Genomic DNA, 12,407 nt, shown 5'->3' on the forward strand with positions numbered 1-12,407 from the left:
CGGCTACCTTAATCCATTTTTCCAGGCTTGGTGGCTCCCTCCTCCCCATTCCGTTTTCAGAGATTATATAAAACGGACCACTGAATATTACAAATCATTTTCATTCAAACTGATTCGGGCCCAAGCCCAGTGGAATGGGGTTTGGAGAGATATGTGGGAATCTTACCTTTCCTTCGGGGCTGAGAGGCAGTAATTTTTCCATAAACAGTAGCACTTCCTGGATTAATATACCTCAGAATGACATGGAAGAGATAGAGTTCCCCTTCTTTCACATGCACAGTGACTTTGACTTTGTTCTGCAGAAGGCAAAAAGCACATTGGGTAAATATCATTGTAGAGCCAACTCCATGGCTGTTGCCTGCCTTGCTTTTCTAACTAGCTGCCTTTCTAACTGCCCTCCCCTTTGCGATTGCCACTGTTCCTAGGGGTGAACTGCTTGAGGAGTACTATTACATGGGTAGTGGTGGCTGTTGGGAAAGGAGGAGGAAATGCCATTTTGCAGAGAAGCAAAGATCAGCTCCTTTACGGATCAATTTTGGAAGGGGGTTAGTCTAAAAGTGAAAAATGCACTTACAGTTGCCATAAACATTAAACTTTCCTTCCTCAAGGACTGAGACCCTCCCTTCCACATTTGCCGGCCCCCGGTGGATGTAGCGGAAGACGAGGCGGAACAGGTCAGGGGAGGTCACACTGAGGGTCACCACTACCTTGGGCTGGTGGGAGAGAAAGGGGAGAGAAGCAGAGCACACCTTAAATAACCTCCACCATCACCTGCCACCAGCCACCAGCTCACGCACAGCACTCCTGGATTCCTGCTCCCCAAAGCAGCATGCCAAAGCAGGCGAAGAACCAAGCCAGCCTCATCCTTCGACTGCAGAATGGCCAAACATTCTGGAAGGATGCCTTGGAAACACTCACTACATGGCACATTCCACCTAATCATCTATCCAGCCCTGCCAGAAAAGCAGACTCCACAGTCAAGAGACAAAGGGATTGAACAGAGAGAAGTTGAGAGAAGGACGAGAAGTCACACAGAGCCTGGCTAAACGCTACAAGCACAAGACATACTAATAGTAACGGGTTTAGACGGGTATTGCATTTTGTGAAAAATAACTCAATCCCAGCTCAGATGATTATGTGAAACCACTAGGGTTCAAAGTCACAAATACATTACAGTTAGTTTTTAAAAATGCAAATTCCATAATCCATATTGTGGAAGGATTATAGGAATTATAGGAATTATAGCCCAAGACGTAATTAAGTTTTCAGCTATGGGAGAACAAGAAGCCTAAAAGAGAGCTACTATGTTATGTCATGGCTGAGGGCTTTCCAAAGGCATCTGGATGATCACTGGGCTAGTTGGACTTTTGATCTCATCCAGGAGCAATTTCCAAGTTGCTCCAGTAAAGATTCAGAGGCAAATTGTGAAAAAGAGATGGGTATGATGCATCCAGAAGTGCTATATTTCTCCTGAAAATAACCATCTAGGATTATGATTTTCCATACAGGAATAACCTGTCATATCATTATTTTCTGCTGTACCCACCAAGCCTATGTTGTGCCTCTGTTCCGAATTACATTAAAATCATAGACAGACTTACAAATGTCTCAGTCAAAATGACTTCAACGGTAAGAAATAATATTTGGATGGTGAACCCCAAATTTAGTTAGTTTTAGTTTTGTTCGATCTATAAACTTACTACTTAACACTTAAAATGTGAATAATTGGAAAATACAGATGGATAGTCTGGGAGCTGCCCATACCAATGAGCTGGTATTCAAAATCCATGCAAATCAGGTCACACCATGCAGAGAAAATAGAGGGGTTAGTTATTGTGTTCTAGCTAAATTTCCAAGAAGATTGAAAAGCCTATATTTTAGGCTTTATTTTAGACAGTGGTACCCATCCCATGGTCTGTGGACCACCAGTGGACATTGAGAACTAAAATATGGTCTGCGACCTCACCATTACTACTCTAATGCAATGAGAGCAACTGCTCTTGAGAAACCCTCTTACAGTGCAGAGGCGTATTAAATATTATTTTCTGTGGGCGAGTAGATGGCAACTACTAGATGGCATAAGTTCTGTATCAAAAAATAGAGCTGATGTGGTCTATGCAATGCAATTTTTCGAATCAGCACCCCAAATAACTAAAGTTGACCAAAAACCGATTCATAACCATTTTGGTACTAATGTTGGAAAGTGGTGCATGGTCAAAGTGTTCTCTGGTCAAGTGGTCCCTGGTCAAAAAAGGTTGGGAATCACTGTTTTAGATTATTAGAAGCACTTACAGCAGAAAAACAGGAACAAGCTATTTTCTTAGCTCAACTGCATTTTTAGAAGAACTAAATTTTACATTGAGCATTTTTGTGGGCATCTAGCTATTAAACGACATGAATGGGATTATAGCAATATTTGAAAGGAAGTCTGATAAGAACCCCCCATCCAAATATTCAGAGGACAAGGACAGTCCTCAGACACGCATTATCATCTTTTCCCCAGAGGACAAAATTAAATCAAATACCCTTTCTCTAAGAAATCTGTCCTACAGCTGAATTCCCAGTGAACCACACAGACCACACACGTACATAACCTCTATCTGTCAGCTCTTCAGACTTCAGAGAGGCAATATATCTCCGATGGAGAGCAAGCACAGCAAATGCTATAGGCTTAGTCCCTAGTCATCCAACCGTATCAAGTCATGCAAGAAATCAGCTACCCTCACCAAACCGATCAAAAAGAACAACCACAGCCACATGCCACACAGGAAAAAGTTTAAGGAGGTTTTTATTTTCCTTGAGAAGCAGGGAGATGCTGCACAGCACGGCAACAGGGAGAGAGGAAATGGGCAAATGGCTCCTTTGGAAACTTGCTTCCATTGCTTCTTAGTTTATGACAACTCATGACATTATTTCTGCTTAGCCTTTTTTTCACTAAAAGGTTGCCACAAATGAAGTGATTCCAGGTGAGACCTGACCTATCATACTGCTGCTCTCTTCCTAAACCTAAAAACATTTGCACAAATACAGTTCCTTGTATCGTGCTCTGTTTCCAAGTGTTCCTATTGTCACACAGAAAATGACAACAGAGTAGGGACAGGACAAAGGGTCTCTAGACTTCACCATCTCTCCTGACCATGTGTTGAGTTCTGAATAAGAAAACAAGCTATCCTAAAGACTAACTGCAAGCATAATAGGAATAGGTGTGCTTGCTTTATGTGTGGTAAGCTGCACTTGACTTTTCTCCTTTCTGCTACATAGAAATGCTTTGTTGGAATGGAATGTGTAACATTCAAATCTACATCAAGTCTTGCAAGCCTTGTCAAAACAAAAGACTAAGACCTACCTGGATGGAAGACATCTGCGTGTATCCTCTCCAGCTGAAATTCTCAAATTCCAAGGGATCATAGCCAAAGCGTACAGGCCTCCCATCTAGTGTAGTTCCCTCTTCCAGCTCATATTTCAAGTGGTGAAGGTCTGGGATATAATGGTCTTCTGCTGGCCTGTGAATAGAAGATGAGACACAGGCTTAAACATGTTGTTTCTGCCTTTATTATAAAGCAATGCAGTAGCCAATTCAACATGATCATGCCGAGAATCAGCTGAGAAAACAAAATCTCTTTTTAGACTGTATTGAACAGATCACTAAATATTGCATTTTGATCTGAAAAAATATATATTCTGCCAAGAATAAATAAATAATTTCACTAGTACATGCTTTTTAAGTAAGTCAATCAAGTCCTATAACAAATAATAAGATGACTTAGGGTGCATCTGCATTGCAGAATGAATGCGGTTTGACACCACTATAACTTCAATGGCTTAATGTTATGTAATCCTGGGGGTTGTAGTTTGGTGAGGTGCCAGAAAATTTTGGAAGAGTTGACTAAAGAACTTGTAAAACTATAACTCCCATGATTCCATAGCATTAAACCATGGCAATTAAAGTGGTGTCGAACTGCATTAATTCCATAGTGCAGAGGCATCCTTAGGTTGTGAGAAATGGTTAATGTTTTTGTTTGTCCTGAACAGAGCAACACAGTTATGGTTGGTTGAAATCTTTCCACCCCACATTTGCCAGCCCTTTTACAGTCAATACAGATGTTGACTATTTACATAACTGACCAAAGCATAATTGACCATAGTTGTGGTTAATGTCATAAATGTGAGAAATTGTGTTCTCCAGAAGAGTAGGGATAAAGAAAGGAGTGAAAAATCCCACAGCACACTGCAATAATAGAGCAAATGTGGTTGTCACTTCCATGTAGGTCGTTATTTTGTTCTTGAAAAAATTGCCACCAAAATATGTGTGATAGTGTGATATATGTAAGTGGCTTTGTACTGTAAGGCCACTGTCTGGATAGTATGTCTTAGGGTAAAGAGAATCCAAAGGACAATATTGTATACATGGACTGAGAGGGTACATGTCATTCTGACCAATCCATTCTCAACCACGATCTACTCATTCACTTACTTTCACTTACTTTCAAAAGAAAGAGTGCTCACTATTTATGTATAGGGAAGAAATTAAGGGGTGCAGTGAGCCAATGAATGCAGCCTGCTTCTGTTTGCAGAATTATATACTGTGGGTAAACAAGAGAACACAGGGAATTGCAATTTACATATCATGGAATCATAGAGTTCGAAGAGACCTTGTGGGCCATCCTACCAAGAAGCAGGAAAACTACATTCAAAGCACCCCCAACAGATGGTCATCCAGCCTCTGCTTAAAAGACTCCAAAGAAGGAGTACAAGAAGAATTTTCATCTGTCTGTCCTGAACCCAATGCACATCGGTTTCACTGGACAGCCCCAAATTATAATAGAAAGTGTGTGTGTGTGTGGATAGAACATACCTTATTAACCATTCTCTTTACAGCAACCATCATTTTGAAAAACTGTAATATGCCACTTTTCCCCCTGTACTAAAACTCCACTAATGCAAAACCACATGCAGAAGTGAACAACCTGTTTGTAACACCCATGCAATTCCAAACTCAGCTTCTTGTCAATAGTGTTATTCCCCAAATGACCTATTTATGTTTTCCCTCCAGACTTGATACACAGTAATCTAGAGGTCATTTAGAAATCCCAGAGTGAGAAACTGAACATCCCAGCATGCACAATGCCATTCCAGTTTCTTACTGAGTGCATCTGGGGCCTTGAGTATTCAGTCTGCAGTTGCAGGACCCCGTCTGCTCTTCACACACAGGACCAATTGACCCACCAATGTCACAATGGCATCCTGAAGAGAGGAAACATATGTTTACATTCCACAGCTAATAAAGGACCTCAAACAACATTCATCAAAGCCTGGTACAAAAAGGAGTGGCACCAGCTTGCCACTCTATTTTTATTCCGCTGTATCTCCTTTCACATTGACTTCTGACACTGCCTGAGTCCATTTCCACTGCCTCCAAATGCTACTCCGGAAACGATGCCCTTCTGTCTGCCACAGGGATCCTAAATCAAGTCTCCTGTGTGTGTGGACCATCTGACGATGCAGCCTTGTGTAGCTAATACAAATAAATAAACTCTCCTGGTCCTTTCAGTACCAGAGATGTAGATGTTTATAAGAACAGTTGAAGGACAACAACCAACACTTGTATGTGATCCCTGGCTAATTTTAACATGCTTTGTTCTATAAAATATCAAGTGTAGTTGTGCCATCTCCACTGCGAACACACTGCCCTTTTGCTTTTGTAATCTGAATTCTATTTCTATTCTCTTGAGGTCCAAGCTGAAGTGTTTTCTGAAGCAGGTACTAAGTTTAATTAGCAATCATTGTTTAAACAGATGTCATTCAACTCCTTTCATCTGAGCTTTCCTTTATGCCTATGCTTTCATCTTTTTATTTTTTAGAAATTGCTATTTAAAGGCAGTTGCACCTAGATCTATTTATTCTTCAGTGTTCCCAAACACAGGCTTCATTCCTACCTCCTTTTCTTTGATCTGATATTGAATGTGACTTTTTATAACATCTCATAATTCTTTAAAATATGTCCCTTCTTCTTTTTCAAACTTTTGATCATACTTTAAAAGGGTTGAACAAAAGGAATAAAGTAACTACTTGCACACATAAAGCAATCAGTGGAAGAGAGAGAGAGAGACATGTAAGTCCAGCCTAAAATGTAAACATTACCCTATAAAAGGACGATATAGTGGTGTACGGTAAACACTACCACATCACAAGAAGTATAAAGCACAAAACCCCCAAAAGTAAAAGAGAGAGAGAGAGAGAGAGAGAGAGAGAGAGAGAGTAAAATTCACTACACTGGCACCCTTAGTCAAATAATTAAGACTTATAAATTTAATATGGCCAAAGAATCCCACATCCCTTTTCAATACAACACAGATATTTCATAATCTTTTCAACTGGACCTTTCCCAGGCCCCAGGTCATTATTCAACTAATGTACTTTATGACATGACACCAGCTAATAGCAGACAATCTCATCATACAGCAAAATAATAATAATAATAATAATAATAATAATAATAATAATAATAATAATAATGAAGCACCTTGACAGCCAAAGTAGTTCCCATTTTCCAGATTGTAATATCCTTCTTTACATATTGAGCAGAACCGGCCACAGGTGTTGGGCTTGCAGAAACAGTGCCCGTCATCCTAGGAGACATCAGTGACACAACAACATCAATTCCAGGCAGCACCACAGAATAATATACCCCTCATCCTTGTGTCTTGATAGATTAAATGCTTTTCCATAGAAACAGAAAAAAATGAGTGAAAGAATGAAGAATGTGGGGTGTCTGAACAATAAGAAAAGTTGTAACTGACTACTGAAATCCACTCCAACCATCATGTTTCAGCAACAATATTTGAAAAATTCAATAATACCATATTTCTTCAGTACTAAGAAGCCATTGATTGTAAGAGGCACACTTGTTTCAATCCAGAGTCTCGTTTATCCAACATAAATGGGCCGGCAGAACATTGGATAAGCAAAAATGTTGGATAATGAGGGATTAAGGAAAAGCCAATTAAACATTAAATTACATTATGAGTTTACAAATTAAGCACCAAAACAAAAAAAATTATAACAAGTCAACACAAAAAGCAGTTCAATAAGACTCTACTGTCCCACTAAGAGAAATATATCTATATATCTATATCTATATATATATATTACCCATGATTCTAAAATATGTCCCATTTTGAGAGATGTTTATATGAGTGGAAGTAGGAGTGAGTGTTAGAATTGAAGAACTACAGAATTATTAAAACTTTGGAATATTAGTATGGAAACAAAGCAAAGCCCATTATGTTGTCATTTCTCATTCAAATATAACAGAAAAACACACTTATCACATGAAAATTTAAGATACGTTTGAAATGTTACAGATTATTTGATGTTGTTTCAAACTAAACAGATATTAGGACTCCCGCAGAATCAATTGCATCCCTTGCCAAGAAACTTACTTGCAGGCATTCACCAATACCTCCAATTGTTCCCATGGTGTCACACTGACAGCCTGGGGGAAAACACAAGGTGACAAACAGATAGCTTAGTTTACAAGCAAAAGACTTCTGCACTAGCTTTGAGCTAACTAACCCTTTGGAATGTCAGGACACTAGACGTCATCCATACAAGGAAAGTCACAAACAGAAGTTACAATCATAACTGTAAACTTATTTTCTACATAAGACATTCTGACGTGTTTTGTCTTTATTGTCTAAGTTTTGAGATACAACACACTGATCCAAATTGCTAAAGATTATTTCTGTGCAATCTAATATAACTAAATAATAACAAAACTTAATTTGTACCCCGCCACCTTCTCGCCAAAAGGACTTGGGGCGGCTAACAAAGCATTCAAGGTGCCACACAGAAAACAGAATTGCATATCATGAAAACAATACACGGAAACTTATCAGGAGCCAATGGAGCTGCTTCAGTAGAGGCATGGTAAGCTCCCTATAGCTAGCCTCAGTAAGTAATCTGGGGCTAGCTATACTAATTTGGAACGAATCCAAAATTTCCTGCACCTGAAGTACATGCCATCACTTGGGAAATAAGATGACTGAAAAAATCATTGGTTTCATTTGTTAGATGTTTTTTTGAGTATCAGCTATTCTGTTAATCTGTAGATACAGACAGTCCTCAAGTTACAAATAAAGAGATTCTGCAGGTTTATTCTTAAATTGAATTTGTATGTAACTTGGAACATGTATATTTTTAAAGTGTAACTCCAGCCATATATATAGAGAGAGACCTTTGGATAGCTCTGTGGTATTTGTTGTGCCCCTCTTCAGAAGATTTCACCTCACTTTCTGTCCCTGTGATAATTGGTTTTTGAAAAATATGGCTTGATGTGGAAACAAGGATTGAAGTTAAAGCTTCAGTGGAGAAACCTTTCCCCCATGATAACTCTTTCAGGAGTGAATTTTCCTTCCTAGGGGTAGATTTCTCTCATTTCCTGTTGTCTCACCCCTGTTCTTAATCGTGAGTCATTTGTAACTCAGATATTTGTAACTCGGGGAGTGCCTGAAAAGTAAAAGGTCATCATCTGTGACTGTTCATTTCCTGATATGTAAGGCAGATGTACACAAGAATTGAGGACCACATTTTTCACAATCACTATGGCAAGACTCAAATGTGTAGGAACTGGGGAGTAGGGATTCCCTGGACATTTTCTATAACTCTTTCTGGAAAAGTAGCAAGTGACAATCCTTACTCATGCAACCAAATGGATTATCTGGAGCCAAGTTCCAGTAGAGTGGTTTGCACTGGTCACACGCTTCACCTTCCACATATGCCCGGCATTCACAAGAACCCTGAGAAGGGGGAAAAAAATAAGCAGAGAGTGGGCTGAAAGTGTATACCAAACAAAGCAAGAATGCTCCCACAAAAAATGGAACAGAATCAAAATCATCTGGAACAGAGGAAGTTGCTTTATATCACTTTCAGTTCAAACTTGTCCTTCCAAGACAATACTGTCTGCTCTAGCCAACAGTGGAATCTCAGTGTTTTTCTCATCACCTGCTACTAGAGCTTTTAAATAGAAATACCAGAAACATGGAGGAAAATAATGGATTCAACTATAGAAATATTAAAACTTCCCGTATTATTGATTTTTTGAAAACAGTCATCCTCAAACTGCAGCCCTCCAGCTGTTTGGGCCTCCAACTCCCAAAATTCCAGACCATTGAACAAGCTGGGAGTCAGAGGCCCAAACAGCTGGAAGGCTGAAGCTTGAGGATGCTTGCTTTAAAACTTAATTTTGGGTGTTGTAACAAAACAAAAGTTAATAGCTATGGGATATACTCACCACTGGCAAAGAAGGATCTCCACCTGCAAGCCCGGCAGGATTACAAGAGCCCACTAGAGCAGAAAAATAACCCTGGTTAAGAACAGATACTTAATGAGAAGGAAAGGCATGAACTGTTCCTTGTTGTTGTGTGCCTTCAAGCCATTTCTGACTTAGGGCAACCAAAGCCAATCTATCATAGGGTTTCCTTGGAATAATTGGTTGCAAGGGGATTTGACCTTGCCTTCCTTTGAGGCTGAGAAAATATGACTAGCTCAATGTCACCCATTCAGTTTCCATGGTTGAGCAGACAGAGATTCCAACCTTGGTGCTCAGAGTCATCATCCAATGCCTCAAACCACTACACCATGCTGGCTCTTTACTGTTTCAAGGGTGGTGCTTGAACTACAGGGAGTTGTAAATAACTTAGAATAGTTATTTATTTTTTTGAGCTAGAATTCCTTTAATCTTTCCAACAGCACAGTCAATTGTGCCCAATCTCTCTGTGAGAGGATTAATAGAAAACAGCTGTTTTCCAAGTTTTTGGAGTTGTTAATGATTTCAGTCACTGCTGGAAATAAATTAATATACTCATTATGTTGTCGAAGGTTCTTATGGCCAGAATCACTGGGTTGCGGTGAGTTTTCCAGGCTGTATGGCCATGTTCCAGAACCATTCTCTTCTGACATTTCGCCCATATCTATGACAAGCATCCTCAGAGATTGTGAGATCCTCACAACCTCTGAGGATGACTAATATAGAAGTGGGTGAAACATCAGAAGTGAGTGCTTCTGGAACATGGCCATACAGCCCAGAAAACTCACAGTAACCCAATATACTTACTATTAGAAATGAGAAAACCTGAGAAACATTCAATGGAGAACTTCATAGAATCATAGAATCATAAAGTTGGAAGAGATCTCATGGGCCATCCAGTCCAACCCCCCGCCAAGAAGCAGGAATATTGCATTCAAAGCACCCCTGACAGATGGCCATCCAGCCTCTGTTTAAAAGCCTCCAAAGAAGGAGCCTCCACCACTCTGGGGCAGAGAGTTCCACTGCTGAACAGCTCTCACAGTCAGGAAGTTAAACTTCATTTAAAATCAATACATTTTGTGATTTTCCATTTCAGCAGCATTCATGATTATCACATGTATTTATTTTCTAAAATTAATCTCACTGCCTGGTGAGTTAGGCATCAATAAGGGCTTACATTTACACTGTGTCACAAGAACATCTGTATGCATGGATTAGGCTGAGTTACCTTCACACTGTGGAAATCCATACGCTCCGGGAATACAGATATCACAGCGCAATCCTACTATTCTGGGTCGACAGGTGCATTGGCCAGTCTCTTGATCACAAGTGCCATAGAGAGAGCCTTCTGCTGAACAATGGCAGGCTAAACAGGATACAAAAAGACCAGTCAGATGGCATTATCCCATAACAAATGTGTCAATTATTTTTAAAGCAAGAACATACAAAAACCATAGGTAGTTGGGAATATCTCAAAAGAGCCATTCTTTTCTCCTCCCCATCACACACAAGAAAAAACCACTTCAAAAGTGGCATATGATGCAGCATGTATGCATACCAACTAAAAGTAACACAAATGTGCCTTGGTCTTCTGTTCTAAATAAGGCCCTTTTCCAACAGGGGAGCTAACAATGATTTTAAACTAGAAACCATTTCACTTAATTGTTCCTACTTAAGACATAGAAATGTTTGATTATTATACTTAATTGTGTCATTAAACCATCACACTATCTCATGCTCACTCTGGTACTGCAATACTTGTGTTTATTTTGACATGTGGGGGGACCGTGGTGGTGCAATGGGTTAAACTCTAATGCTGCTGAACTGCTGACCTGAAGGTTGGCAGTTCAAATTCGCGAGATGGGTTGAGCTCATGTCTGTCAGCCCTAACTCCTGCCAACCTAGCAGTTTGAAAACATGCAAATGTGTGTAGATAAATAGATACCGCTTTGGTGGGAAAAGACAAAGAGACACTCCAAGCAATCTTGTTGGCCACACAACCAGGAAATGCAGGCTCCTTGTCTTGAAAATGGAAAAAAGCACCTCCCCAGAGCCAGAGATGAGCACCACCTCCAGAAGCCAGAAATGAGAAGCCTTTGCCTTTGTTTGTGTTTGCCTGTCTCATTGTATACGATTGTAAAGGCACCTATGCATGTAAATGCTGCAATCCGCTCTGAGGAACAATTTCACAGTTCAGTATATGTAACAGAAACAAAATGTAACTTTGAAACAGAATGCCTTCTCACTACCTCTGAGGATGCTTGCCATAGATGCAGGCAAAACGTCAGGAGAAAATGTCTCTAGATCATGGCCATATAGCCCGAAAAAACCTACAACAACCCAGAATGCCTTCTCTGCTGCTAGAAAAGAGGTAATCCGACAGATGCCTCACCTGTACAGGTAGGATATCCATAAAAGCCTGGAGCACATTGGTTGCATGAGTGGCCTATGTAATTTGGGTGGCAATGGCACTGTCCTGTAGGACTACAGTCATTATCCACAGAGCCCCGAGGATCACAGGAGCAAGCTGCAAAGACAGGAACAGAAAGATTTGAGAAGGAGATGGTGAGGCCAAAAATTAGGTTAAGTGTCTGTTAAATCATTTGTTTCATATCCAGATAGTTCTGTACAAACAGTTGGGGCCCCTTCCACACAGCTGTATAAAATCCCACATTTTCTGCTTTGAACTGGAATATATGGCAGTGTGGACTCAGATAACCCAGTTCAAAGCAGATATTGAGGGAATTTCTGCCTTGATATTCTGGGTTATATGACTGTGTGGAAGGACCCTGAGTCCTATATTCCTACTTGAGATTGGAGGTGATGGAGAAATACTTTAAATAAATAAATAAATACATAAATACATAAAATAATAAAAGCTGCCTCTTTCCAACTGACATACCTTGGCAGTGAGGGTATGAATGATATCCCAAGCTGCAGTGGTCACAATGAAACCCATCATACTCGGGCTTACAGTAGCATCTCCCAGATGCATCACAGCCTTCTGGCAACGTCCCAACCGCACTACAGCCACAAACTACAATGGAAAGAACAATGGAAAAGAGATTCAGCATCATTGCAAATGTCATCCCTGTGCCCA

General features: G+C 40.1%; 1 protein-coding gene across 3 annotated transcripts in view; it reads right to left on the reverse strand.

Annotated features, from left to right (window-relative positions):
• Positions 1-12,407, reverse strand: part of LAMA5 (laminin subunit alpha 5) — a 253,667-nt gene that overhangs the window by 96,839 nt on the left and 144,421 nt on the right. For 2 of the 3 annotated variants that reach the window (XM_067468219.1, XM_067468218.1), the window contains exons 14-23: positions 12,210-12,344; positions 11,700-11,834; positions 10,536-10,673; positions 9,293-9,345; positions 8,699-8,798; positions 7,443-7,495; positions 6,524-6,629; positions 5,145-5,244; positions 3,347-3,503; positions 167-296 (exon numbers count right to left, since the gene is read on the reverse strand). In XM_067468219.1, coding sequence (XP_067324320.1) covers positions 167-296; positions 3,347-3,503; positions 5,145-5,244; positions 6,524-6,629; positions 7,443-7,495; positions 8,699-8,798; positions 9,293-9,345; positions 10,536-10,673; positions 11,700-11,834; positions 12,210-12,344 — 1,107 coding nt within the window. Of the gene's footprint in view, positions 1-166; positions 297-574; positions 714-3,346; positions 3,504-5,144; positions 5,245-6,523; positions 6,630-7,442; positions 7,496-8,698; positions 8,799-9,292; positions 9,346-10,535; positions 10,674-11,699; positions 11,835-12,209; positions 12,345-12,407 lie in introns of all 3 variants that reach the window. The other variant, XM_067468220.1, reaches the window with a different exon arrangement.

Source organism: Anolis sagrei, chromosome 4, assembly GCF_037176765.1.
Source record: "Anolis sagrei isolate rAnoSag1 chromosome 4, rAnoSag1.mat, whole genome shotgun sequence".
Lineage (NCBI taxonomy): Eukaryota > Metazoa > Chordata > Lepidosauria > Squamata > Dactyloidae > Anolis > Anolis sagrei.